Source organism: Melospiza melodia, chromosome 5 (assembly GCF_035770615.1).
Source record: "Melospiza melodia melodia isolate bMelMel2 chromosome 5, bMelMel2.pri, whole genome shotgun sequence".
Taxonomy (NCBI): domain Eukaryota; kingdom Metazoa; phylum Chordata; class Aves; order Passeriformes; family Passerellidae; genus Melospiza; species Melospiza melodia.
In genome coordinates, this window is record NC_086198.1 from 7,471,701 (window position 1) to 7,498,975 (window position 27,275).

At 36.6% G+C, this 27,275-nt stretch overlaps 1 protein-coding gene across 2 annotated transcripts; it reads left to right on the forward strand.

Moving 5' to 3' along the window:
* Nucleotides 1-501: 501 nt before the first annotated feature.
* HPGD (15-hydroxyprostaglandin dehydrogenase) lies at nucleotides 502-25,896 on the forward strand. Of its 2 annotated transcripts, XM_063156183.1 has the most exons (7): nucleotides 502-624; nucleotides 805-928; nucleotides 4,793-4,899; nucleotides 15,738-15,834; nucleotides 21,774-21,850; nucleotides 23,787-23,950; nucleotides 25,020-25,896. In XM_063156183.1, exons 1-7 carry the CDS (start codon nucleotides 532-534, stop codon nucleotides 25,156-25,158), a joined length of 801 nt encoding a protein of 266 aa, XP_063012253.1. In that variant the 5' UTR covers nucleotides 502-531; the 3' UTR covers nucleotides 25,159-25,896. The 2 variants fall into 2 exon arrangements, with proteins under 2 accessions (XP_063012253.1, XP_063012254.1); XM_063156184.1 differs by lacking the exon at nucleotides 502-624 and having other exon boundaries at nucleotides 803-935.
* The last annotated feature ends 1,379 nt before the right edge of the window (nucleotides 25,897-27,275 follow it).

Genomic DNA, 27,275 nt, shown 5'->3' on the forward strand with positions numbered 1-27,275 from the left:
CACCCTATTCCTCATGCGACTTGGGCCAACCAAAACTTACACAGCCTCAGGAGCTGCCAACAGCCCTTATCAAAGCTCGGAACAGCTTCTCACGCGATTTACCCACACGCACACACAAATCCCCCTCTCCACCGAGCGGAGCTGTAGCTGCCCTGGGACCCTTTCTCCTGGGGACCCTGCGAGCCTGTCCTCCCCGGAAAGCCTGGGGTTGGGAAGAGGGGATGAAGCTGAAGTTCCCTCTGGCTCTCGCTCTCCAGAGCTCATGCAGACACTCGGGACGATTTAATGACCCGCTCCGCCCCTGCTTCCCCCCGCCCAGGCAGCTCCGGGAGGCTCTCGGTCGCACGAGTGGGGAGTGGGGGGGAATGAGCGGCTGCAGCGGCGGCGGCAGCAGGAGGAGGGCAGGAGGAGGGCAGGAGGGAGGGCAGGAGGGAGGGCACGAAGGAGGGAGAAAGGAAGCCGGGCAGGTGACACCGCGCTGGGCTGCCGGGGCTCGGCGGGCGCGGAGCGGGCGGCAGGAGAGCGGCCACCATGCACGTCAATGGGAAGGTGGCTCTGGTCACCGGCGGGGCGCAGGGCATCGGCCGCGCCTTCGTCCAGGCGCTGCTGGGCAAGGGCGCCAAGGTAAGCCCCGGGGAGCGCGTCCTCCCTTTCCCTCGCCTCTGCCTGCAGCCGGCACCCGCGGGCGGGGGGTGGTGGCAGCCCCCGGGGCTCGGCTCGGCGGGCGACCTGTCCGTCCGTCCGTCCGTCCGTCCGTCCGTCCGCCCTCCCGCCAGCCGCTCATTTTCCTCCCGCCCCGCTTAGGTAGCCCTGCTGGACCGCAACTCCGAGGCCGGACGGGAGAGCAAGGCGGCCCTGGACGAGCAGTTCGAAGCGCAGAGGACGCTGTTCATCCAGTGCGACGTGACGGAGCAGGAGCAGCTGAAAGGTAGGAGGTGAGCGCTGAGCCGGGCTGCAGAGAGGGAGCTCTGCGGGACAGCCTGCTCCCCATCGCGGCTGGCACTGACCCAAAAACGATTTGTTCCTGAACCTGCAGATGGGAAATACTGCTACCAGCATTACTATCATAATTTCCCTTTGTTCCTTGGCACAACAAAAGCCAAAGAAGTTAATTCCATTGAGTACTGTGGGTGATATTTTTGCATGAAAGGCTCTGCAGAAGATAATTGCTATTTTATGAGTAATATATATAAACTTTAAAGCTCAGACTTGCTTTTTATGAGGTTTCAGTACAGATTCCAAGCTGCATTCCCTCGTCACAGGAGTAATAAATTCTGTGTTGGGTTGCCGTGCTCTTTACATACAGTGCATTTACTTTCATTGTGTGCTGCCACAGCTGAAAAAAGAACTGGCAAAAACTGGCACGCTACTTCATCATGGGGTTAACTATAGGGTGATAACATTTCACACACATTTTGCAGATGCATGGAACGGCAGCAGCTTCCCTCATGAATGATTTGCATCTCTGTTTTCACTTAGTGGATAAACAGTGTTCCCTACTGAGTATCATATAACATTGATGTACCTTCACAATATTTCATAACAGGCACATCACTTCATCAAAGTTTCATTATTAAATGGTACATTCATAGGTAGTGACTCAGATTCAGATTTTGACATCTCTTTTGACAGTGCCCTTTCCCCAGATTCATTTCTGCCATCCTAGATATGAACAGTTTTGGTCTGTTTTCGTTCATTACTCTTCACTGGTCACTTTCTCAACAGTGACCATTGAGCATAGCCATTTCAGAAAACATTGTTGCTATTCCAGAATTCAGCTGTACTGTCCACTCTTCCAAGATAGCATGATTATTCCTAATTGTATAGCTTTACATTTCCTATTTGTAAGAAAGATGCTGTACTTTAAATCTGGGATCTGCTGTAATCAGCAAAGTTTTTATCAGCTAGGTTGATGATTGACTTTTTCTCCAAGTGGGAGGAGTAAGGAGCAAGAAAAAGCATCCTAGGGGTAGGAATAACATGTGGGTGTTACTCAGTGTGCCTTGTCTCCCACACCTCCTCCTTTCTTTAGTGCCAGGTGAGTGCAGGACCAACAGGGTGTGAACCGGGAGCTGGAGTGAGAAGGATAGGTCAGCAAGGGAGTTTTTGGAACCAAGTTAGTAGGAAAAAAGTAATCAGAATAAAATTGGAAGTGGCTCCTGCAAAGAAAAAAGCAAGAACAGACGGCTGCTGCTGCTTATGCCTCTGATCATTGCATTAATCCTACTGCAGGTTTCTTACTCTAAATTTGCAATCATGTCTCACAATCCTTTGGGAATTCTGACCTGGTTTTGATGTTGTTTTATTTTCATATTTTTCCACTTGCAATTGTAAGCTACTACTTCACAAATTTAGATTAATTTCACATTTAGGGTTTAAAGGTTACATCAGAGGAATCAAGTCCTGTACTTTATGTTAAAGGTCATGTGTGTGAATGAAGTTCCATTTTTTTTTTTAACTCTAGCACTTCCTAGCAGTAGGAAGAAAGTCCCAGTACTAGAACTAATATTTCTAAGTACAAGAGGCTTATGGGCAAGAAATCATCTGCTTAATCTACTTTCAAGTCTTGCCTGAACTTTTTTCTCTGGTGGTTCTTTCACCTAATCCCCCCTATCTCATCCCACTTTTGAAAAATCACCATACTTACTATTGCCTTCCAGGGACCTTTAAGAAGCTCACATATAACTGGTGTTTGTGCTGACTTTGCATTGTTTTTCTTACCTTTCCTTTAAAAGGATTCCTTCTCTTAATTTTTCCTTCCCCACTCAATATTTCAAACAAACATCTGCTTTTAATTTTTTATAATTCCATAAGCACTAATTAATGTGCAATGCAAACACAGAATTAGTCTACGTTTGAAGAGGGAAGAATAAATCAGCTTATACTGCTGTGTAGGTGACAACTTCACTAAGAATTTACAAGAAAATTCTTCCTTTTGTGGGTAGGTGATAGATGGGATTACTGTAGGCAGATAAACTTTTACCAGAAATATTCCAAACACAGATATGCAAAAACATTTGGTCTTTTCTCAAAATGTGAAATAGAAAACTACAATTAGTCAAGTCTGTGTAAGTTTAATTAAAAAATCATTGGCAAAATAACTATTATCCATGATGGTTTTTGAAGATTCTAATTCTTAACAGAATCTCCAGAAACATCTTTCTTACATAAGATGTTATTTAGAGAGGGCTTAAAAGGGAATTAACCAGTTTCCAAAATTTGAAAGATAAATAAGGAACCAAATTGTATTTATTTTACTCATTCAAAATAAGTTAAATACTCACTTCTGCTTTTAATAAAGCTAAAGGTTTTCATTTCAGCCCTTGATGATGCAGAATTGGAAAGATAAGTGACTGAAGAGTTGAGAAATCAGAGAATGAATTGGCAACTAACAAAAGAAAAGAAGGGAGAGAGGCCAAACCAGAAGATTTATTAATATTACAATATTCTAGTATAGAATAAGAATATTAGAAAGATCTGTACAATAAAGGCAGCTGGACAAATAAAACCTGTTCCATCAGCTGCCCAGCTCTTGTTTTGATCACAAGATGATGATTATGATGGACCTGAAGCATTGAGGCAAAGAAAAGGCTGGTGCAGGAAAAGCTTTGTAAATGCCTGCAACTGCTGCAGAAAAATGTAGATGTCTTCAAGCTGATGCTGTGCACCTGATTGACATGAAGGGCCAAGCACTAAGGACCAGAGAAGGAAGATGCTCCTGGGACCACCTTTCAGTGAAGTAATTTCATCAAGGCCTACCGAGCGCAATTTTTGTATACCTGAAATACTGTTGATTTTGAGTCAAATACCAAACAATGTTTTTTGAAATAATATTGGGGATGTGGTGTCTTGGTTTACATAATAGTAAACATTTAGTGATGAGGAACAATATTTGGAGGGGAAAACAAGCAATTATATATATACATGTCAGAAAATATCCTCAGTTCTGGAACATCTTAGTCTAGAATGAACATCTGGAAGTCATCTCATCCATCTTGTCAAAGCAGAGCCAGGCTTGAGAAGCTTGCTCCTCATTATGACATCATCATGTTTTTCCATACACATCTTTTATCTCAGTTCTAACACTGTCACCTGGGAAAACACAGTGTCACTGTGGAAGTTTCCCAGTTCTCATTTTGAAATTCTTTGGAAGACAAGTCACTATTTTTATCCTCAGAAAAAAAGGAAAATTTCAATTTGAGAATATATTATTAAAGTTACCTCACAAGTAGGATATATAGCAACTTAACCATAAATAGATACATCTAAACAAGAATCGTGATTAATTATTAGTAGTTGAAATATTCATGTCAGTTATTCATTAAATGAAAACTGTGTTCTTAGGTTAAATTTGGACTGAATTAAGAAAATTTTTCTGAACACTTGATGCTTTTGCTTTTCATTCAAAATAGACAGTATCAAATCTTGACTTTACTAGCTATACCAAACTGCTGCAAATCAAACTATAAATGCTTAATGTATATAATTGGGGTGCCAAACATCCTACCTATTACAAATGTATAAGTGCTAAGAACTTACAGCTCCTGTTATCACACTATCAAACTGAATGAAAAGGCAATGATGTTATCTTAATCCTTCCACTTTCCCTAAATTTATCTAATGTTAGTGCATGTTAGATAAAGTATTTAATTGCATGTTGCTCATTTAATGTTTAAGAAAATAATGAAGACATTCTGGTAGACTAATAAGCCATTCATTTTTATACATGCATTGTATTTTTATATATTACTTTCCAAAGTTCTAAGAAATGTCACTCTTGGATTTCCTATAGGTGCTTTCAAAAAAGTAATTGAACATTTTGGAAGACTGGACATTGTGGTTAATAATGCTGGAGTGAACAATGAGAAGGACTGGGAAAGCACTATACAAGTTAACTTGGTAAGCATTATCTCTTTTCTCCTGTTCTGTATTTCAGTATTTAATGTTGGAATACAGTTAACAGCCTGTGGCTTGTAGAGATTTTCCAGATGACAGAACATTAATTATTGGATTGCTAAGTACAGCTATTGAAACAATCACCACATAACTGAGTGTGTGGTGGATCCCTAAAATTATCTAACCAAGATATACAGCACTGTGTAGAGGTGCTTGCTTTATCTATCACCAAACATTCCCTTTCTAGAAAATCCAATTGATTCCCAGATAGGTGTAAGAATTGACTGCTCAAGGCAGTAGACCTGCATCTACAGTAGGCCAGTCTGTTTATATGAATGTTTTAGAACATTTTAGTTACTTGCGAGACTCAGCTGGCCTTTATTAGAGTTGCCATTTGTTCGGTAAATTTGTTCAGCCAAGACCTCCACACTTTGCTCACCAACCATGCCAGCATAAAATCTGAGTTTTAACACAGGCCATTTCACCATCATCACTTGTAGGAGCACACTACTTAAGAGCACTTATTCCCTAAAATCCAGTACATTCAACAAGCCTGGAAAATTTAATTTTCAAACGGTTACCACTTCTTTGATATTATCTGGTATCTCATCAGATAAAACCACAATATCTGTGGGTTTTTTCTCAGCTGAAGAGTTTTTAATTTCAAGTACACCTCTAGGGATATCTCAGCTCCAAGGAATGATCTTTCTAGCATTAACAGAATTTCTAGGTTAATGAAATTCAGCTTGTAGTTTACCGTCTGTGAAGTCCTAATTCAATGATGATTCAACAAGTCACCCCACGATGGTACTTACTGCAAAGAAAGTAGCAATAGGAAGCTTTGAAGAGTAAAATGTGGAGTTTTCTCATTTGAAATTTGTTGTGCAACAACAAAGCTCAGAATATGAAAATTGCGTGTGTTTTTGTCAAAAATTTTAAGGACAAAGATACCCATCTTTGAATCCTAATGCCTCCAAAAAAACAAATGAACACAATAACTCCAGGACAAATAGCACAAGCTGTATATGAGAGAAGTTACAGAAAAATTAATGAGAAAATTGGTACATGGAAAAAAAATTAAGTTTCATAACACCTTTCTCTTGGGTTTCTTTGTATCTATCCCTTACATATTCATCAAGATTTAAGTACATATATTTCTTTCTCTTTATTTAATTTCTAAAATGTTCCAAAAATTTAAACATTAGGAAACTTCATATTGTGAAGTAACAGTAGTTTGTCATCCTCAGTGATAGGGAGCATCTCAGTATCTTTTAGTACGATCCCTTGAGTGTAAAAGAAGACTGTGTTCTAGATTACTTATTTATTTTTACTTTTGTGCCTGATTTTAACACAGGATATAAGTTAATGTAGATAGCCATCCACCTGTCAAATTTGTAAGTACAGATAATTAGTCATCACTGGAAATACTGAGGGCCATGTGAGAAATATGTTTGACTGTGATGCTTGCTGTCAAGGTAAATATCCTCACTTAGCGTGATGTCTTAATAATTTTTTGATGTCAAGGGCTTCAAACAAATGATGTTGAGAACCTCCTCCTACTGCATTGCAGAAGACACCAAGTTGGGAGGGGGGTTGATCTGCTGAGGCATCAGAAGGCTCTGTAAAGGCTCTGTAGATGTGAACAGGCTGGATTGATGGGCCAAGGCCACTTGTCTGAGCTGCAATAAGGTGAAGTGCTGAGTCCTGCACTTTGGTCACAACAGCCCCATGCATCGCGCAGGCTTGGGGCAGAGTGGCTGAGAAGGTGCCCTTTGGGGAAAGGCCTCGGGGTGCTGGTGTGCAGCAGCTGAATGTGAGCCAGCCGTGCCCAGGTGGCCAGGGAGGCCCGTGGCACCCCGGTCTGTGTCAGCAGCAGTGTGGCCAGCAGGAGCAGGGCAGGGATTGTCTCTCTCTACTCAGCACTGGTGAGGCTGCACCTCAAATCCCACATTCAGTTTGGGCCCCTTGCTACAAGTAAGGAACTGAGGTGCTGGAGCGTGCCCAGAAAAGGGCAACAAAGCAGAGAAGAGTCTTATGAGGAGCAGCTGAGGAAGATGAGGTTGTTTAGCCTGGAGAAAAGAGGGCTCACAGGAGCCTTATTACCCTCTACAATCATCTGAATGGAGGGTTGTAAGGAGGTGGGGAACAGCCTCCTCTTCCAGGTTAGAAGTGATAGGACAAGAGAAAATGGTCAGAAGGGCTGGGGAAGCTTTAGATTGGATATGAGGAGAGATTTCTTCACCAAAAGGGTTTTCAAGCACTGGAACAGGCTGCACAGGAAAGTGGCTGACTCACCATCCCTGGAGGTATTTAAAAGGCCTATAGATGTGGTACTTGGGGTCATGGTTTAGTGGTGGATTTGGCAGTGCTGGGCTGAGTTATATTTGATGATTTTTAAGGTTCTTTTCTAGTCTAAACAATTCTATGATTCTATTTTTCTTTTTTCTTTTTAAAAGTAATTGAGCAGAAGCAGACCATAAGTGGTCTCAAGTAGCAGAAAATCTGCAATCCAAGTTTTAGAAACTTGCATGCTTAACTATCAAATTAGTCCCCTATTTTGTTCTCCTAAGGGAATATTTTGAAGTTTATACATTATTATATATGCAAGTTCACCATAAATGTCCTAATGACCTAATACAGAGTTGAATGTTGAAAAAATTCATGAATACATGGTGGTGACTGAAAGAACATCTAAAATGTTCAAACACAATAGAATTACAGTTATGTGGGTTAAATCAAAGCCACTCTAAGATCCAAATATCTCCATTCACCTATTGATTTGATTATTCTTTCCCTGTCTAACACCAAGTCAACTTACCTCTGTAAGCATTTCTATCTAGTTACTGTACTTTCTGTAAAACAATATATGTGCTTTGTACTTTCTGGTTTTTTAATTATAACAAAAAAAATAGCTGATGCATGTAATATCTTCTATGGGTTAGTTCTATAAAATATTTTTCTGTTTCTTGTAGAAAGGAGCAAAATATATATGAAATACATTCTTTTAAAATGTCTTGATTTCCCTCTTGTAGGATAGTTTAAGTATTCTTTATTTTATTTCTAAGAACAGAAACAGCTTCTATAGCCACCATATGTGTGATACACATCATGCACATATTTTTTTATTTTCAAAGGGGAAAAAAATCTACATGCCAGTCGTTGTCTTAGTGATTTCATTTATATATTGATATAACAAATATTCCCTGCCCCAGTTTAAAGTACAAAGTACAAAAGTAGAGCAATACAGAGCAAGATAAATCAGAACAAACACATCTGGGGTGTGTTCTTTATGGCTAAAACAGTTCACAGAACCGGTTGGTCTTCAGGAACGTTTTTATAGGAGTGTAAGGAAGTTCTGGTAGTACTGCTTGAGAAAGCATGAAGAAGAAGGTTCAAAGAGTGGGACTTAATTTGGAAGGAAAATGGACTAAAATGCAATTCTTACTGTTGTCCATTACAGTTTCCTGAGAGCAAGAAAAGACAACTTGATAAAGCCAGGGAAGGGGTGTAGGAAGGAGTAGTGACTACTAAAATGATATTTCTATTGCAATGCTTTCCACCATTTTGCTACATTTTGTGCTAAACATCCACCTTTCATTATTTTATTAATACATATATTTTTTTTACCTAAGTAGTCCAGCAATGCCATCTATTCCTCACCTCAAAACTCCAAATCTCAGGGTGTTTACTTGATTGATATCAGCTTGATCATCAGAAGCTTCACCCAGTGAAACTCATACAAGGATACACTCTTGTTATTATGGCACATAAAAAAATGAGCTTGGCAACCATACAAGAGTTCCATTTTAAAGAGATATTACCAGTGTAGTTTCAGCAGTCTGTCACACACACATATTTGTGTAAAGAATAGCACAAGAGTGTATAACACATAAATTCTTATTGAGGGTCGTACCTCCATCATGACAGTCTTTATTGCATTCATAAAATTTTTACCTAAGGGATCCAGAAATTTTATAATCTGACTTTTTTTTATTCTTCAAATCCCTAAAACAAGAAAAGGACCCACATCTTTACGAGCCTTGAACATGTATGCTATTTAAACACAACTGGGTGTTCTAAGAAGCTTCAATAATTTCATCTTGTTTTGATGTGGCTTTCTGGAACCACTGTAATTAGAGTGTCCACTATAATTACAGTGTCTTTTGGCATTACCAATGCACTTAGCACATTTTATACTAAAGACAATCCCCCAAATTACACACAGAATTTCTTTTTATGCTCATGTCAGAGGTTTCTGAAAACTGACATAGGTTGCAGTATACAGTTAAATGTAGCAGTACTAGTATCACCTATGCTTTCATTTTAAATATTACCTGAATCAAAAGTTTAGAAGTACTTTATGTGACATTTGGACCACCTTACTGTTTTATTATGACAAAAACTTAATTTTGTATATATACTTAAACCAATTCCCCAAATGAAAATATGAAAAAATTGAAAGCAAAATCACAACTATCCTCTGTTTATGTAATAACGTTGCAGTTTTAACACATTCTGGCAAAACTTTAAATTTCAGGCCAGAACCTGAGCACATCAAAACACCCCAGTCATATGGGATTCAATTATTTAAGTGTTGTCCAGAAGTAAGTAGAATTCAAATGCACACATAAAGTTTTTTCAGATGCATGACAGCCTCACATTACTTGGCAAAATGTAGAAATATGCAACAATTCTAAGTTTTTACATTTTTCATGAGTTTGCATGATTTATTTCCAGAAGTGACAGAAGTAGCAAATTTCCATGAATTTAGAAAAGTCCTTTACTAAAATGAAGTCTACCAACATCAAAATACTTAGATTGGAACTACAGAGAAGATAATGCACCACTGTATATTTATGTGTGACTCCGTTCAATATGGGTCATGGTGAAATACATGTTCCAGAAACTAGCAAACCTTGCAAATTCATTGTTTGCTTATCAGTAAGGACCTGTTTCTCAGAAGGCCAATTAATGTTTTAACAGAAGACAGAAGGGTAACTAAGCAAACATCAGAAGTGTTTCATTGAATTTATTTGTGTGACAACAGCATCATGATCATCACAAGGCTGTTCCACTGTGCCAGCTATAAATGGGAGTATGCTGCAACCTTCTTCTGGCCCATACACCTTGCTGTCCTTTCCCAGCATACCAGGAGAAAAGAGAAGGGCTGAACTTCCATCCCAAAGTAATGTAACCTGGACACATAGCTGGATTAAGCGGTTGGAAATAACCACTAGGTCCCACAACAGTGACAAAGGCAAGCATCATTTCTCAGTGACAGCAACAGAGACAAACCAAAACAAGCAGTGCTATCTGTAGTAGATGAAATGGCATAGATGGCTGGTTCACTGTTAACCAGTGGCTACTGGCTACCTCAATGGCTTATTTGCCTGTTCATCAGCATAATTTGATGTCAGAAGACTAAGGGGAGATGTGGCCAAAAAATGAAAAGTGACACCTTGACATTAATAGCACAAGAATCAATCCTCCAAGTACATAAAGAAGCTTCTAGGTATAATTTTTTTTGCTGTTTATATTGTTCTAGGAATAGTTACTTACCTTAATAGCACAGTAAGTCAATGATATTTTAGCTTATGGTTTTAATGTATGTTTACAGTAACCAGTGTTGAAGTATAATGAAAAGCAAAGGTTTCAAACTAAGAACAAGACCATCTATCAAAATTGAATACTATTCCTATGTCCGTCAGGAATGTGGAGGTGTATTGAACGGGGGGAGTGGATTAAAGGAATCTGCACCATGAAAAGCTAAAGCATAGTGTTTCATTCCCACCTTGTAAAAGAGCTATTGATTTATAGCAAATAATCTAATCCTGCTATGTATTCCTTTCTCCTTTTTGCCTCTTCCTCTCTAGACTTCTTGTTTTCCACAGTTTGAGTTGGAAATTCATACTCAAGAGCTTAAAATATAATTTCATATAGCAATCAAACTAACCTATACATAGGAATGCCAAGGAACTTGCATGCTTGCTCCAACTTGTCCATATCCTAGAAAATCTACTGAAAAAAATTAGTCCCACCTTCCTTTCCAACATCAAATGCTAAAATTTTCCATGGATATCACAAGCAGCACTTTTAGTTTCAGAATTTTGAAGCTCATCTTACACAGTTCACAAAGTACTTTTAAATGTTTCCTTATAGATAGTCATTGATTTACAACCTCACTCTATGAAAGGCAAATGATCTTGGGTCAAATTCCAGCTCTGTGCTAACCTGCGTTATGAAACCACAAATTAGTGGCTCTTTCATTTTTATTCAGTACCCCAAGCACTGAAATATCCTAGTTCAGGAGCCTACATAAAATGTTATGACTGATTACTATTTTGTTTTCTCAAAGGAATTCATATTACCATATCATCTTGATATCAATATAGTGCTCATCTTCAGCACAGAAGATGCTGATGTATTTTCTCAGCATGAAGCACCAGATGTATCTGACAAGTGGTGGCAAGCAAAACCTTATTAAATAGGTGTGAGAAACTATGTCAGTTGGAACAGCTGCCCTGAAACACTAGGAAAAAAAGCACTGTGTACTCAGTTACTTTCAAAGCAATTGTCACTTGAAAATGATGATGATTAATGATGTCCTGGGCACCATCACCAAAAAACCATCTTTTTTTTTTTTTACAGATAAATCTTAAATGAAACACTAAGTATAAAAACTGACAGATATAATGTTGGAATACAAAAACATTGTACACATTGGCTGACATTGGTTCCTAAAGGTGGAAAAAATTATTTAGCACTCTACTGAAGACACTGAGCCTAATTAGAATCAGAATTTCAATATATGATTTTTTTTTTAGAATGATAGAATAAAATCTATACAGTCAAAGGACACATAGAAATTTGAAGAATTAAAGATTTTGTAAGTTTTAGTTCTGATTTTGACACTGGCAACTAAATTGCTATTTAAGAAATCATTAAATAAGTGACTGATTACAGACACTTTATTCTCAAAAGCAACTGCAAATATTTTGAGTATTTGCACAATTATTTTGCGATGTTTACCATGATGTCAGATACCATATTGGGTTTATTACTGTATGATACTTCAGCACGTCTGATCTCCTCTAATTTAAATCTGTAATTTATGTAACATAATGCTATGACATATTCCCACACTCACCACTTTAACTTTATTTAAAAGAATCCTAAATTTTCTGCTGGCAGTTGAAGAGTAAAATTGCCTCCCTTGAGAGCATGCTCAGGCCTCCAGCGCACCTTAATGGCCTGTCCTCATGATGTGCTGTAGTAAAACACTGTATTTTGGTTAGAAAATAAACAGCAGTGTTGCTGAGATATCATGCTTTTCAACATCTAGAAGAACAGTAATTTAAATTATTTTCTGACTTCAAGGATACTAGTTTTCCATAGCCAGGATTAAAAAAAAAAAAAAAGAAAAATAATTAAGAGTAAGCTGTATCAATTTTTGATTTATCTACATTTAGTTACAAAGCTGACTACTTTGATACTCTTTTTTCTTGACATATTTGTGAAAAATATCCCTTGAGTTAAATGCAGTTGTAAACAACGGAATCATAAAAAAAATTAGCTCTAAAATGCCTTCCTGTACAAAGTCTCCTAGCATATTTTCATCTTAAGCTGGGTCAGACAGTTTTTTTATTAGGTAATTTTAAATTTAACTTTCCCAGAATTTTTATTTAATAGATAATCTATAAATTATTATTGGTTAAGAACCATTGATTGAAATATTAGGCTTTAACGTATGATAGGGGAACTGCAGTCTGAAAATACTTTTAGTTTCTTTCATTCAATTGAAAGGAAATGACAGATATTTTCATCATAACCTGAAACCATAAAACTGCTTTCAGAAAACATAAATTTTGAAAGGATTGGAGAGAGGTGGATTCTTTCAAGAGAATGGGAAATCCAACCCACAATACAAGAAAAGTGCCATCTGCTGAGAGTGCAGGCAGGTTCTTCTCACGCTGGGTACGTGCTTCAGAGTTTGCCTGCAAAATAATTCTGTATTTTATCAGCCCAAACATCATGTTAGTCATTTGACCCAAGATCAGCCACACTCAGTGAGGTTTTTGCAAGGATCACAGGTAAGGATTACATGGCTATAGCTGGTGAAAGGGGAAATATCCAGGTGGAAGTCTGCATTTCTCTTGAAGACCACCTCTCACAATGCCTTTGTGTAAAGGAGAACATGCCTCCAGCCTCGTGAAGAAGTATTAAGTTAATGGATTCGAGAGGGAGGAAAAGAAAAATACAGTATAGCCAAGCTGTGAATAGCCAAGCTACCCACTTTTCTCTTGGTTTATAATTGTGGTTTGGCCAAGGACTCATCTAGCTCCATTATCTCTGAATTAGAAGGAATTGAAAAGCCTTCAAGGAGCCCCAAGCTACTTCATTCTTCAACTGATTTATTTTCTCTAATCATCTTAAGTGGAATTCTCCTTTTCTGCTCAGCAGGCTGAGCCACTGCTCCAGGGCATGACAGGACCTGCACCTGCTCTCCAAAGACAACATTAACATTAACCCTTTCTTCCTCAAATATCTTCTGTACAGCCTCTCATACATATATATATATATATTAGAAAAAACACACTCCACTCTTAAGTCCAAATCTAATTTTGGTTGAGGTGCCAATAAGTTTATGTTCAGAATAAGTATATCTTATAGCAACACTACTGTACATTAATAATCTTGGTTTAAATAAATCAAATTTATATGTGACAATTAAGCAGCACTAGGTCAACCTTTATAACGACTCTTCTACTTTCCAGGACATGCAAAAGAAATCTGATTTAATCTGGTATGCAACAAGGTATTGAAGACAATTCTTTGGAAAGTTTCTGTTAAAGAATTTAATCAACAGCATCCTTTTTAAATTAATCAAAATAATTCTTAAAAAATGATCGCTTAAACAAGACTTTCCAGGAAAAAAAAAAAAAAGGAATTTTTTCTTTAAGAAAAATTTAAAATATTATTTCAGAATTTTGAAATATTCATATTTTGTGAAGTTTTACACTATTCCAGGAAAGAGATATTCTGAAAATATATTATAGAAAAATATCTCATTAAGCACTGAAACTATAGAAAATGAGAAAAAATGATTAATTATTAAGATTCCAAAGCAAACTTGGTAATGAGGTCTCAGGTTGTTGTAACTCTGTCAATGGGCAGCCTCACGTTAATTAAAAAATAAACCAGTGATATTAATAAAGTAGGACGTACACTCTTCCAAATCTGATTCCTATTAAAACCAGAAAAGCATGAAGGATAACTGAAAATTAATTAGAAGTACTACTTTATATTTTGTAACATTCGTGTCTAAAAATATCAGCTAATGAAAACGAAACATAATCTCCAGATTATTCCAATTTTGCTTTGGGAATTTAGATAGTGACAGAAAAATAGTTAACATTCTGATTTTAAAAGCTTTTCTCTTTCTTCCCCCAGTTTTTCCAGTCACTATCTATTAGGTTTTAGCCAAATACAGATTCTTTACTCTGGTTTTCTTAAGGGAAATTTCTGTCTCCATTATTCTGCAGACCTTCTCTGGTCAAAAATATTGAAATAATCATGCACACTTCACCTTTTGGACATCTTAATTTATTTGGGTCAATAAATAGCACTAAACAATCATAAATTACAAATGAAGTTCTCATTTAAAAGCTGAAATGATATTTCCAAAAGACTAAAAGTGTGTCTCAGTGTATTTGTCCATTTTAAGGAGAAATTTGATAAATAGTTATGGAATTCATCACTAATGCAGTAAATTTAGAGAAATTTATATTTCTCTAAAGTTATTGTTTTCCACCAGGAACCATGTCTGCTGCCTTTTTCTTACTATTCATTTCACTCTCAGGTAAAGTGACTTTCTGGGAGAAACCCTCTCATGATTTCCCCAGCAGGCTGGTGACCCAAGGCTTGGTGTGTCTTTGGACATCTCAGTTTAAAAGTCTGAAGCTCAGTGAGAGGAATCTCAGCAGAATTTCTGACTGCAGTAGGGTTCAAAAACAGATTTTAAGGAATGAAAATGATACATTCAGGTCTCAGAAATTTTTTTCCTTGAAGTTCTGTTTTTTAAAAAAATAAATGTTTGTAAAAATCACAGCTAAGATTATGCTAACAACATCTCACATCTCTTAGCACACCCTTTTTACCTTCGCTGTATTTGCCTGTGTGGGCTTTCATTTGAGAGGAATGGTAAAACTCCTTTAACTTAAGTCAGAAAACAGTACACATTTTTAATATCTTGGGACCAGAACTATATCATGGTACTTTATCCTAAAAAGTGTGAATTTCTTTTGACTTGAGCCTAATTTAGTTTAGAGTGTTAATGTTATCTTCAGATACAGTCAGTGCATTTTTTTGTAATATAGAACAGGCTATCTCAACAAAAACAATGGGATTTAAATCAGTTCATCTGCCACTTATATTTTTAGATAAGGTATGTGTTTCTTCGTTAAATTTTTTATTTACTCTTTGTTTCATTTCCTTCACAGCTCTTATTTCACATTTCAATATTTTAGCTTGTTTATTTATATCTTATTGAGAGAAATAAGTGAACTGCTATTACTTCTATCTGTTGCAATTGTGTTTCTGAAGTTATTGAGTTACAATACTGTGGAGTGTCTCTGCGTCTCTTATTTATACTTTAAAAACTTCAAAGTGTAAGTAAGATCACTGGTAAAGCAATACAGGTTCTAAGCACCACTATAAAAGCAAGTTCCAGTTTGTAGAAGCACAATAGATATTTTGAATAACATCAATAATTCAGTAAAATATTTTGAATCGTTTCAAATAATCTTCGAATATCTTCAATAATTCCTTCATCTTTATACCAGACATCTGTGATCAGAGGAACCTACCTTGGCATAGAATACATGAAAAAAGGAAATGGAGGTGATGGAGGAGTGATCATTAATATGTCATCCTTGGCAGGTGAGAAAATTTTCTGCATAAACAATTTCTGCTGTTTTCTTCTTAAGTAAATGAATCATACTGATCAGTCTTACTTTTTCTTCTTTTTATGGCCCTTTTCTGTTTAGAAATATTTTGAACTGGTTTTCATTGTAGCAATAGCAGGAATATCAAACAACCACAAATTCCATTTGCTTTTTCAAACCAAATTTAATAGAAAAAAAATCAGTAATTGTCCTAAACTATCCGTCTTGCATTTAAAACCTTGAGCCTGATGTAAATTCCTCCATTCAACTCCAGAGGAACACAAATGTAGGAACCTCTAAGGCTAGACTGTACCTAGTTAATTAAAGTTTTCACACACCCACTCTGTTCCAAGTCCTTTCAGCTGTGATCTACCTGTACTTGAAAAGTCATAAAATTAACACTCATATTTCACCAAGCTCAAACAAGCACTTTCTTTGCTCACTACTTATCTATTCTATAACTGTATTTCAGTTTCTGTAAATGCTGTCCTGTTGTGTGCAGAATTCTGCACCGTTTCCTGTAGATATACTCAGTGTTTCAATGACTGGGCTCCCAGCAAAAAAGAACAGCTGAGGGGGAAACTGTACATGGAGAATGAAGTCACTTGACAACCCTCCTCAAAAATTTTGTGAGGTAGTACTTGCATTCTCTCTTTTTTGTTTGGAGAAGTTGTTCTCTCTTTCTACTGTCAGACTGCCTGTGAAAAATAATACCTGTGCTGCCTGACACTCAGATTGTCAGAGGGGTTTTTTTGTGTCTATGCGGATTACCAAATTGTAGCCATTTCATTCCAGCATATTCCTACGTGTTTTACCAATGAAAAGCCAGTTAAGATAGCACCAGCTATAGTGATCTGATTGTGCACAGGTGTGGATGTTCTGAGTAGTTTAAGTTCTCCTGTAGACCTTAGCTTTTGTGATAAAAAGTCCAGTTCACCCTACTGACATAATGCATATGGATCTTGAGGAATGCACATGACATAATGCATATGGATCCTGATTTAACACGTGAACAAAGGGTGAGGGGCTATTCTTAAAGGACTCCATGTGCCTTTAAGTCAGCATTTTTCATACTGCCTGACACATTTCCTACTGGTACCAGTAAGTTTATCTCTATAGGCTGAAATGGACATTGTATTGGGTCCAAATTAACCTCAAGGAAACTGCTGTTGCAGTGCAGGAGGTCATCAACACAAGTAAAATATTAAACATGTTCACAGAGACACCAATGCCCAAAACAGTGCTTAAGAAAGGGTAGGGCTAGCAAGTGGTTTGATTCCTTTTCTAACTGGTCTTAAATGAATACAAAATTATTTTGGTTTTAAGACCTAAAAACTTGGCTGTTCTCTTTGTTAAGACAAGAGTTTCTCTGCTTTTTTTGGTTTTACATGGCTGGTGTTTAACAATTGTTTCCAAGGTTGTAAGGAAAAACATACTTTAAAAGCTAACATATACTAATTTTTATTGCTTATTTACTTATTACTGTTTGTGCTTTGTGATTGTAACTCTCCTTTTCAGTCTGAAGGTCTAAGTCCTACAGTTTATTCCATACATGAAAGACAAACTTCCATTGGCTTGCTTAACATCCCCTTCAAGTGTTTTCTCAGAGCTAGCTTCTGTTGATCATTAAACTGAGCGGTTTTGATCCCCACTGTCCAAGTTCTCTGTAAGAGACAGACAGCAAACCTTCCTATGTCTTTTTGAGCAACAAGAAGAGTTGTGCATAGTGCTTATGTGAAATTCAATAATATTTCCTTTGCACATTAATTATCTACATTAATATTAATCATTACATCACCATGAGAATTTTGCCAGTGATTTGGACCAGGGACAGAACCAAGCCTTAGAGTATTACATTTCCAAATACCCATGGTACTACCAAAATTTTTTCTGTGAAGTGGATGTTTAAAAGTTTTAATTCAGTAATGAGTCTTCCTTTCTTTAGTCTTGACCCCAGACAGGACTTAAAAGAGGGACAGAAATATATGATCACATGCAGCAGGCACTCAACTGTGTCTCAAAGCTACAAAATTTAATTTTATTAGATTTGTGCATTTGTATCAAGAAGTAATTCTGCTAAACTGAGATAATGAGAAATGTTTTTTTAATTCAAATTTGGCTCCATAAAAACCAGTTTCAATGATTGCAGGTTTTTGCATCATTGAATTGGATGCAAATCCAATTTCAAATTCAAGTATTAAAATGTTCTAAAATTTCTTCTCTAGTAAGCCACACTTTAATTGCATTTAATGGAATAGCTAAAAGCGGCAGAGAAAGCATAAAAAACCTAAATGTAACTCAAGAGGCTGTTTAAGTTATTAAACTTAACATGGTCTATTACCGTGTGGTGGCTGGTACCTGTACCCTTTTTGCAAAGGATAAAAGGAATTCAAGTATGGCACACACTTTTGTTTTGATGGCTTTTGTATTTTGAAGAAAGTTTTCTGTGAAAATGGATTTATGTCTGTCTGTATTTTAGCAGACAAAAAAAAAGTCAGAGTATTTACAGAGAGCTTAAAAAATGTTACAATTTTTTAGCGTAGCATCATGCTACTTTTGTGAGAAGCTGTTCAATGTGTAGTGAATCTGGATACCTTTCTGCTGCACAGCCATATCAATTTGATTGCACTCAACTTCAAACATTCAGTTTCCTCAAACAGGTGGTTTGCCTTCCCTTTATTGAAAGCTGCAGCCACAAGAAACACTTAAAGTACCCGTGACAGCAAACAAGCTTTTTTAGGGCCAGATCCTCTATGTATTACAAGAAATGGTTACAACACCAAGCAAGGACTCTGTCACAGGGATACAGGGCACCAGAAATGTCAATGGCTGTACAACTGAGGCCTTCAGCATCATGACAGAGCTTCTGGTCCCTCCCTTTTGTGAAAAGTAAAATGCTCAGCAGAATCTGCCAGAATGAGGTTAACAAGAATTAGAAGCTATTCCCTTCAGACTTCACTATAAAAAAAAAAAAATCATAGAAATGGCACAGCTTAGAAGTTTTTGCTAGGATTTCTGTTGCACCTTTGTTTTGGCACTCAGGAAGACTATAATGATATCATGGGGGCATGCAGAGAGAAAACCAGAAAGTCCAAAGTCCAGCTTAAAACTAAAAAGGCTAATAAATCTTATTCAAAGAAAGGAACTTACTCAAATCTCTGAGGGCAACATGTTCAATGGGAGAGCATAACAGGGGAAAGATGCTTAATTCTGTTTTTATCAGAGTTCTTTCATTTCATCAAAGTGGAATGAAAGGAAATACTGGTTTCAGCAAAGCCTGCTGATACAAATCAAGCTTATTGATAGAATTCTGCACCTCCAGTATTAATTTCTCAGGATGTGGTTTTTGAAATTTGATCATGACAAATAAGGAGTTGTACTGAGACACCTGACACCATATCTTCAATGGTAGAGTGATCTTGACACCTAAAAGGAAAGTAGAATATAAGCAAGGGCAAGAACTGTCTCTCTCAGTCTGCCAGGAGCTGAGAAAAATAGAACAGAGCAGTTAACATTGGAGCATGGGATTATTCTTGGTCTGCTTGAACTTGTTTTGCTAAACCAAAGAGCATCTTGAGTCATCACAAAGTCATTTTCAATTCACCATGCAGCAACATCTAGAGAGAGAAAAATCTAGCCATATAAGCACCCCTCTCCTCCCCATCTAGGAGAGATTAAAACCCAAATGTATCACTTTCCAGAAGTACACTGACCCATCACCATCCATTTGAACACCCTCCTCTTCTTCTCCCAATTATTTTGTGCATAATGGTCTCTAGACTGTTTCACTGCCATTCTGCTGTGCATAAGATAATTAAATATTCATGGCAGCAGCAAATAGAACCCAGATTTTCCAACAAATGAATGCCCTAACTAATATGTTAGGAACTCATCTCTGCTCACTGGTTGAATAAATATGTGGGCAGAGCAGACTCAGTGTGACACAGTGGCTCATCATAAAATACTTTAGGAGGGTCCCTGGGACACGCCACCAAGAGAGGCCCAGCTCTTCCTAGGGTGGAGAAATGGCTCAGAGCTGGAAAGCCCTCACTGGGGTTCTGAGTACTGAACTCAGGAACAAAAGTGACACAGGACTGTTATTGTTTTATGTGAGGAATGTTAAAACTAGTCTTAGATGCTTTATCCAAAAGTGAGGTGATTTTTTCTTGGTTCTCCACTTCAGCAAAGATATTAATTTCAATTAGGAAAGAACTGGTTTTCAAAAAAAACCCCAAAAATGCTACTAGTTCCTCTCTTCCTGCCTAGTTATTCGTGCTGTCTTTGCATTTAATAAAGTCTTTGAACCTTATTCCACCTCATTATTGTGAGCTGTGCCCTTCCTTTGTTTATTTCTTGACTTTGTTTCTCTTCCCTCTCAAGTAAAAGGTAATCTTTCTTACTGTGGTTAAAAAATAAAAATAAAATTACTTCTAAATTCTTCCTCTGTGTTTCTCAGTAGACTTTGTCTGTTTCATTTCTGTTTGCTGCAGTCTGATTAGAATTTCCTTTACTTGAAGCACATAAAAGTACTTGAGATTTTGGGTTTTTTTTTAACATAGTATTGTATTATTTCTAATGTGCCAATATTCCACTGTTTCCAATAATCTGAGGAATGGTTCATCGAAAGTCAACAAACAGAAGAATATTAAGCATTTGTTGTGATCACAACCCACAGGAGACAGTACAAAAGCCATTTCATAAAGTGAGTTCTTAAGCAGAAGCATAACACATTAGTCCAAGCTAAGGAACAACCAGACAATAGGTTAAGTTCTTCATTTCCCAGTATTGAATAGTGCTGCTTTCACAAGATCCTCAAGGTAGCATTTAAATCAAGATAAAACCTTAAAGCTGTCAGGTTGGTAATTAGAGCTTTGGGCTGTCTTATAAAGTTCTTTCCATCAGACAAAACAGATCCCAGCGTTAAGAGCCCATGCAAGTCTGGCACATGTAATTTTTCTGCCAAATCCATACTAAGAGCTAGAGAGTGAATTCTTCATCTCCGCTGAGGTAAGTCACACCCCTTCTTGAAAGTATCACCTTAAGATCTGAAGTATGAAAGATAAAAAAAATGAGTTATTAATTTGGATTATTTCCATTAGAATCAAACATTAAGGCATTAAAATTACTATCCTGTTTTACAATACCACATTCAGGAAAACATTTTATCCTCTAGCTTTCAGACAGGCTGAAGTTTGCTATTCATAAGAGCCTAATTTTCAGGTGGAACCACAGCATCTATTTGGTCCAGTTCAGCTTTCATTGTATATTAGAGATTGCTGGCGTAATTGGCAGAAATGAATGTGTGCTTACGGTCCGTCATTTCTTCTTGGCTAGCTTTTTGCCATCTACTCAGTCTTACCAGAATTCTTAGTTTTCTTCCAAAACCTCTGTTCTCTTTTCTTTCTCTACAACAAATAAAAATGTTTTGCTCTCCCACTCCGACCATAAAGGTTTACAGTGTTAGCAGAAAATTTTATTTTGCTTCTCCTATTGCTACACTTCCTCCTTGAACACACTGTGAATGACTGCAGGTATCCTGTTCACACATTAGATATCAAAGCCCACCTAAAAGACTTTGCTCCTCAGTATACTTTAAATACTTAAAATACTTGATTCATAGATGCTCCAAAAATCTCATTCTTAAGTGTTTTCTTCCAGACTGTGTCTTCTATTTTAAGTCACAGTTCATAGATGCAACTTTTCCTTTTAAAAGTTATGATTCTTTATTACTCTTCTTTTGCCTGCACTTTTTTATTCATCTATTTTTTTCTTAGCCTATCCCAGATTATGGAATATAATTTACAAATGCCTACTAATCCATTTTGTTGCATCTCTGTCACAAGTTTTTTACACTGTAGACCTATACATGTGTTTAAGATAATCATAAAATAGGAATATGCCATATCTTCATTCAGCTACCTTTTTATTTTAAAGGACTCATGCCTGCTGCCTTCCAGCCTGTGTACTGTGCTACAAAGCACGGTGTCATTGGATTCACACGGTCCTTAGCAGTAAGTATGCATTTCCCAAAAGGGTCTCAGCAGCTCCTGGGGAACATGCTTACATTTTTCATGTTCCTCCTCTATAGCCATACAACTGGAATTAATTTTAGGAAAGAAAACAAAGTGTGTGAAGCAGTGGAGGTTCCCTCCTTTCACAAAGGGAATCCAAAGATGGAATAAGTATGGCATCTGTGTGTTTATGACCAATTTGAGGTTTGGAGAACATGGAAGAAAGATGTTGCAGAGTAACTTAAGGACAGTGAGAGGAGTCCAAAAGCAAAATTTTGATCCAAGTTTTAAAAATATTTTTTCAGAACCCTGTCCCAGTCATTTCGGTTTCCTTGTTTCTAAGTCAGGTCAATTATTTTTTAATGATAAATAGGTACTGAAGTGTAAAAGTGTTACTTGAACACATCATTATTTATTCTTACTGACTCTCAATACTCTGAAAATGAAAAAGGACACATTCGGGATGGGGCATATCAGATGACCATATTATAAGTTTCAGCCTCTAACTCCAAAACTTTCTAGTTAGATTGAACAAGCAGTGTAATAAAGGAACTTGGAGGGAGAAAATACAATTACACTTTAATAGATTAATGTTAAAGATAATCTGCTCACATAAGATTTCCAGTCTTATTTCCAGAATTAAACACCTGAAATTACACTATCAATTTAATTACATCAATTACACTTTATCCATCTATTTTATGTACCCATCCCCACATAAATAGCTCCTTTTTCAGATTAACATAAAGAGAATAGTCTGGATAAGTGTTGCATATAATATATCAACAAATCAAGAACATGAAACCTAGTTTCCCGTTTTTGTTTTCTGATTAGAAATATAAATGTCACATCTAAGCTCAAAAGTAAATTAGAGGAAATGCTGTCTTTAAGGAACATAAGAATGCTGAGGAAAAAAAAAGAATAAACATAGTGAACTACAGTATTTACCAGGAAAGGCTGATGTTGGGCAGGTCTGATGCCTTACACCTAGGGCTTCAGTTTCTTGTCTCCCCAGACCAAAAGAGCAGGCTACCATGCCATGAAAATGACATGTGACTTAGATTATACCTGAAAGAAGTCCATTAAATGTTAAAAGAAATAGAACGCAGTGATTAACAGTTATGGTTATTCTTGTATATATCATGTCTAATTCATCAGTTCTGTGCTAATGCTAAGAAAGTTCACCCAGCTCATCCAGTTCATTCAACTCCTACCTGGATGTTGCTCAGACTTTGCTACATGCACACTTTGGCAGAACCACAAACAAGGGGTCCTACCTCTCCCAGAACAACTTGTGCTTCTGTCTTGCATCCTGTTCCTGAGCTGCTTCCTGAAAAAAATCAGTTCACAGGGACTTTCCAGTGGAGATGCTCAGTGATAGATTCATACCTTGGCAGGGACAACAGAGCAAGTAGAAAGGTTTAGTATTACCGTTGTCGGGATAGAGAACATACTGTATTTCTTTTGATGTGAGGAAGGTATCTTAATACAGTATCTTAAAGATTGTTTTATTTCTTTCAGAGTTTTTTTAATACAAAAGTTCCTATAAGATCCAGAGCATACATTTGGGAAAACCTTTCTTGTTTTTGCTTAGAAGAGTTATATCATCACCCTAGAACATTGTCAATTACGTGCTAAAGAACACTAAGAACAAAAAGTATTAGGAAAAAAAACAGCTTCATGGGAAGAGTTCTGATTTCTCATAGAATTATTCTCCTGACAAAAGAAATACATTTTTTTTCCAGTAGTCTAGTATGATTACTAGAGAAAACGTGCTTCAAACTTAGTTGTTAAAACAATCAGTAGTAACACAATCTCCTTATTTTGCATGGCTGAAAAGTACTTTGTGGTAAATCTCATTCTTTGAAAATTTGCTTACACAATACTGCCTGAAAATGTTGACGACAAATGCCTGCTACCCCTTTCTCTTTTCTAGTTAGCTGCTAACATGGAAAACTACGGTGTGAGACTGAACACAATTTGTCCAGGATTTGTCAACACACCAATTCTTCAGTCAATAGATAAAGAAGAGAATATGGGACAATACTATTCCTACAAGGATGAGATAAAAAATATGATGCAGTTCTATGGCGTGATGGAGTAAGTCAAGTCAGATACAATGGGGGTTTTGCACTTTTTTGATCAAGAACAAGGACACACTTTCAACGCAATTAAACAAAAGGGAAATACTGCCTCAGATAAAAGACTATCAAATGGGTTATCTGTATAGAAAGAAAAAAAAATGGCAGAGACCTAAGCTTATTTTAAGAACACCATCTGCACAGTGATATATCCCTTTATGCATTCCCATTTCCCAGCAAAGTTCTAATCAAATTAGCAATTTTAATATCATTCTTTTAGTTTTTAATAGCCTTTGGTGTTCCCTCATGAATTTGTTTAATCAAACTTGTTGTGAGATATGGGGTATATAATTTGCACAGATTTTTCACAAAATTGTCAGAAGTGAACAAAGATAGAAATCGGACCATGAACTGACAAAACTGATTAAGAGCACAACAGCAGCCACAATGGATCAGATCAGAGTTACCTGGCCCACTGCAGTCTTGCCAACAAAGGCCAAAAGCAGACAGCTTGGACAGACTGTGAGAACATGGCAAGCATAGTCATACTTTTTAACACTTTCTTAGCTTCTTACAATTAGCTTGCAAGATGCTTCTGCACAAAGGAAACTGTATGACTGTGTTGTTTCACCCATAATTTTCTTTATGTAAAATATTTTGCACCTACTGACCACAGCAAACTGCATGTGAAATTAACCTTTATGCTAATTTGTATGTCAGCTCTGCTACAGAAGCAGGATAAATCAACAGCAAAGAGCTGCAGAGGATTGTGTGAGGATTACTTCTGTCCATTTCCCTGACAGAGAAAAGTTTGATAGGAAGTCCAGTGGCAGATGGATGTCCACAGGCATTTATCAGAAACTAGAGCAAACAAATGATGATTTGTAAAGTAGCCACTTTAGATGTATGTCCTGATTGAAGCGAATACATATCTCTCCTGAAACACTCATACCACCTCTGCTATTCTTCAAAATAAATTTGTTCAAATACCATTTTTTTCATTTTCAGATATATAGATTTACATTGAGTTTCTTGTCCTTTTTACATGTTCTATTATATCATAACTGAAATAACTTTTTTTTTTTCAGCCCATCAATAATTGCCGAAGGATTGATAACAATAATTGAAGATGATACTCTAAATGGAGAAGTTATGAAGATTACAGCATCCCAAGGAATTCATTTTCACCAATATGGCCAAACACCTTTTACATCATCAAAGAGATAAATAATTGTTTTGGGCTAATTACTTTTGGCTTTTCTTAAATTGAAAATTTTTTGAAAAGAGTAATTTCAGGGGAAAAAAAGATGAGTTGTTGTTTCTAGATCAGTGACAATGTTCAAACATTTGCATTCTAATAGCAAAGAGATAGATGAGAAAATCTGTTGTGGGAAGATGTTACCACACTATTCTGATTCTGTAAGCACTATTAACAGTATTTATTTAGTAAAATAAACATACTGCTCTGAAGGGTTCTTTTAATTATTTTTTAGTAGTAGGGGCCTCTTCTTTTTCATTCTGGTTGTTCTGATCTACATACTCCAAGCATAGTTTAGTTGATGTGACTTACTTTGTTATTATTTTCACTGTCGTGCCTACTTATTTGCATCTTGAATTCTTCAGACCAGGAATTCAGTTCAGGAATCCAAATCACAAATGTAGCCATAGGGAGTTAAGAATTAACTTTCTCTTATGAAATGTTAAATATGTGCAACTTAATTCGTTGTATATCATAAAAGGAAGTACAGATTTTAAACTTCTTGGATTTTAGATATTTATAAAATATTTCAGAAATATTTTTATTTTCTTTTATAGATATATATATATGTGAATTTTCTCACTCTGTATATACAAAGAGGAATATTTTGACATTGATTGAAATGTTTGCTTGCCTATTAAATCTTATTTTCTAAACCTTTAATTTCTAGCCTTTATTGAGTAAAATCTCATTTCAATCCTGAATAATCTGTTTTTTGTCATGTTTTATACATGTGCCTTTTGGTTTCACAGTACATATTCTCAGACATAGCATGTCACATAGTAGCAATGAAAATAAAAATTGAGCTTCCTACCTCCTGAGCAGTACTGGACCTTCTGAATCCAGGGTAATCCTCAAATATATTTGTGCAAAAAATCTTCATACTTCATAGGTTACATGCCTAACAAAAATAATATTTTGCACAGTAACTTAATAAGGCTCATAGCATAAGATTTAAAAGCTCCTGGAAAAGATGGAAAGTTAATATTTACCCTTCTTAGGAGTACTGACTTTAATTCCACTGATTTTTGTTACTGGAAGAGTGGAATCAGTAGTACTTACCTTCTGTGGAAGTCAGGGAGTAAAAAGTCTGTTCAGGGAGAAGAAAAGAAACAGAAACACATACATTGAATTACTCTTCCTTCTCCCAATGCCTGCATTTTTGGGTATTTTAACAGTATTTTTAAAGCCCTTTTTGAATGCACTCAGGATGCTAGCCACACCTTTAGCATCCTTGACAGCATCTGTAGATGCCTCTGGATTAAAAACTACTCTCTGATTTGCTAGTATTCATTTCTATGTTTGTCTCATTAAAACCAGAGCACTTCCCAAAACATGGCAGAATAGTGTAAAAGATGTGATGAAAACTTGAAGTCAGCAAGTGTTAGTTAGGTCCTAAAGCTGATAATCATCTACCCCTGTGTGTCTCCTTGTTAAGCAGGATTTCAACTTAGTCTAGAGACGATGGAAATTATTATTACCATTATTTAATAATAACAATTGTACAGGCAATACATGAAACCACCAAACCACACTAGGACAGTAACTCAGCAGCTTCTCTTAGCAACACGCTTCAAATAATGATAGGAATATTATGGACAGTACATTGCTGGCTTGATTGCTTTTGCTCCTCTCTGTTCCTTGCTATCCCCAAAGAAATTTCTGCTTAACAGGGTGGGTTGACTTCCCAGGGAATCAATAAAAGAACAAATAATTTAATAATGTTAGTAATAAAAGGCCAGGAGTCCAATGTAGGCTCCCTGAGGGAAGAAAACCAGAAAGAAATGTGAAGTTAATTATAACTAATGATTTTAGTCATTGCTCAATTAACTTGTGATATTGCACTTCTATAAAATTCTAATCTATTAATTGGCATAATTCTAAGATTCCATTTATGTGGTATATCAATAGTCACACAAGAAAAAGTTAGATTCATAAAGCATGCAATTAGACTTCAGAACACCAGAAAAATCTAAGCCTATATCTGGGAAAGAGTTTAAAATGTATCTTACATATATAGGTCTTTTCTTTGGATTAATTTTGTAACTCAAAAGACAGATGTTTTCAAATCAAAACCATACAGAAA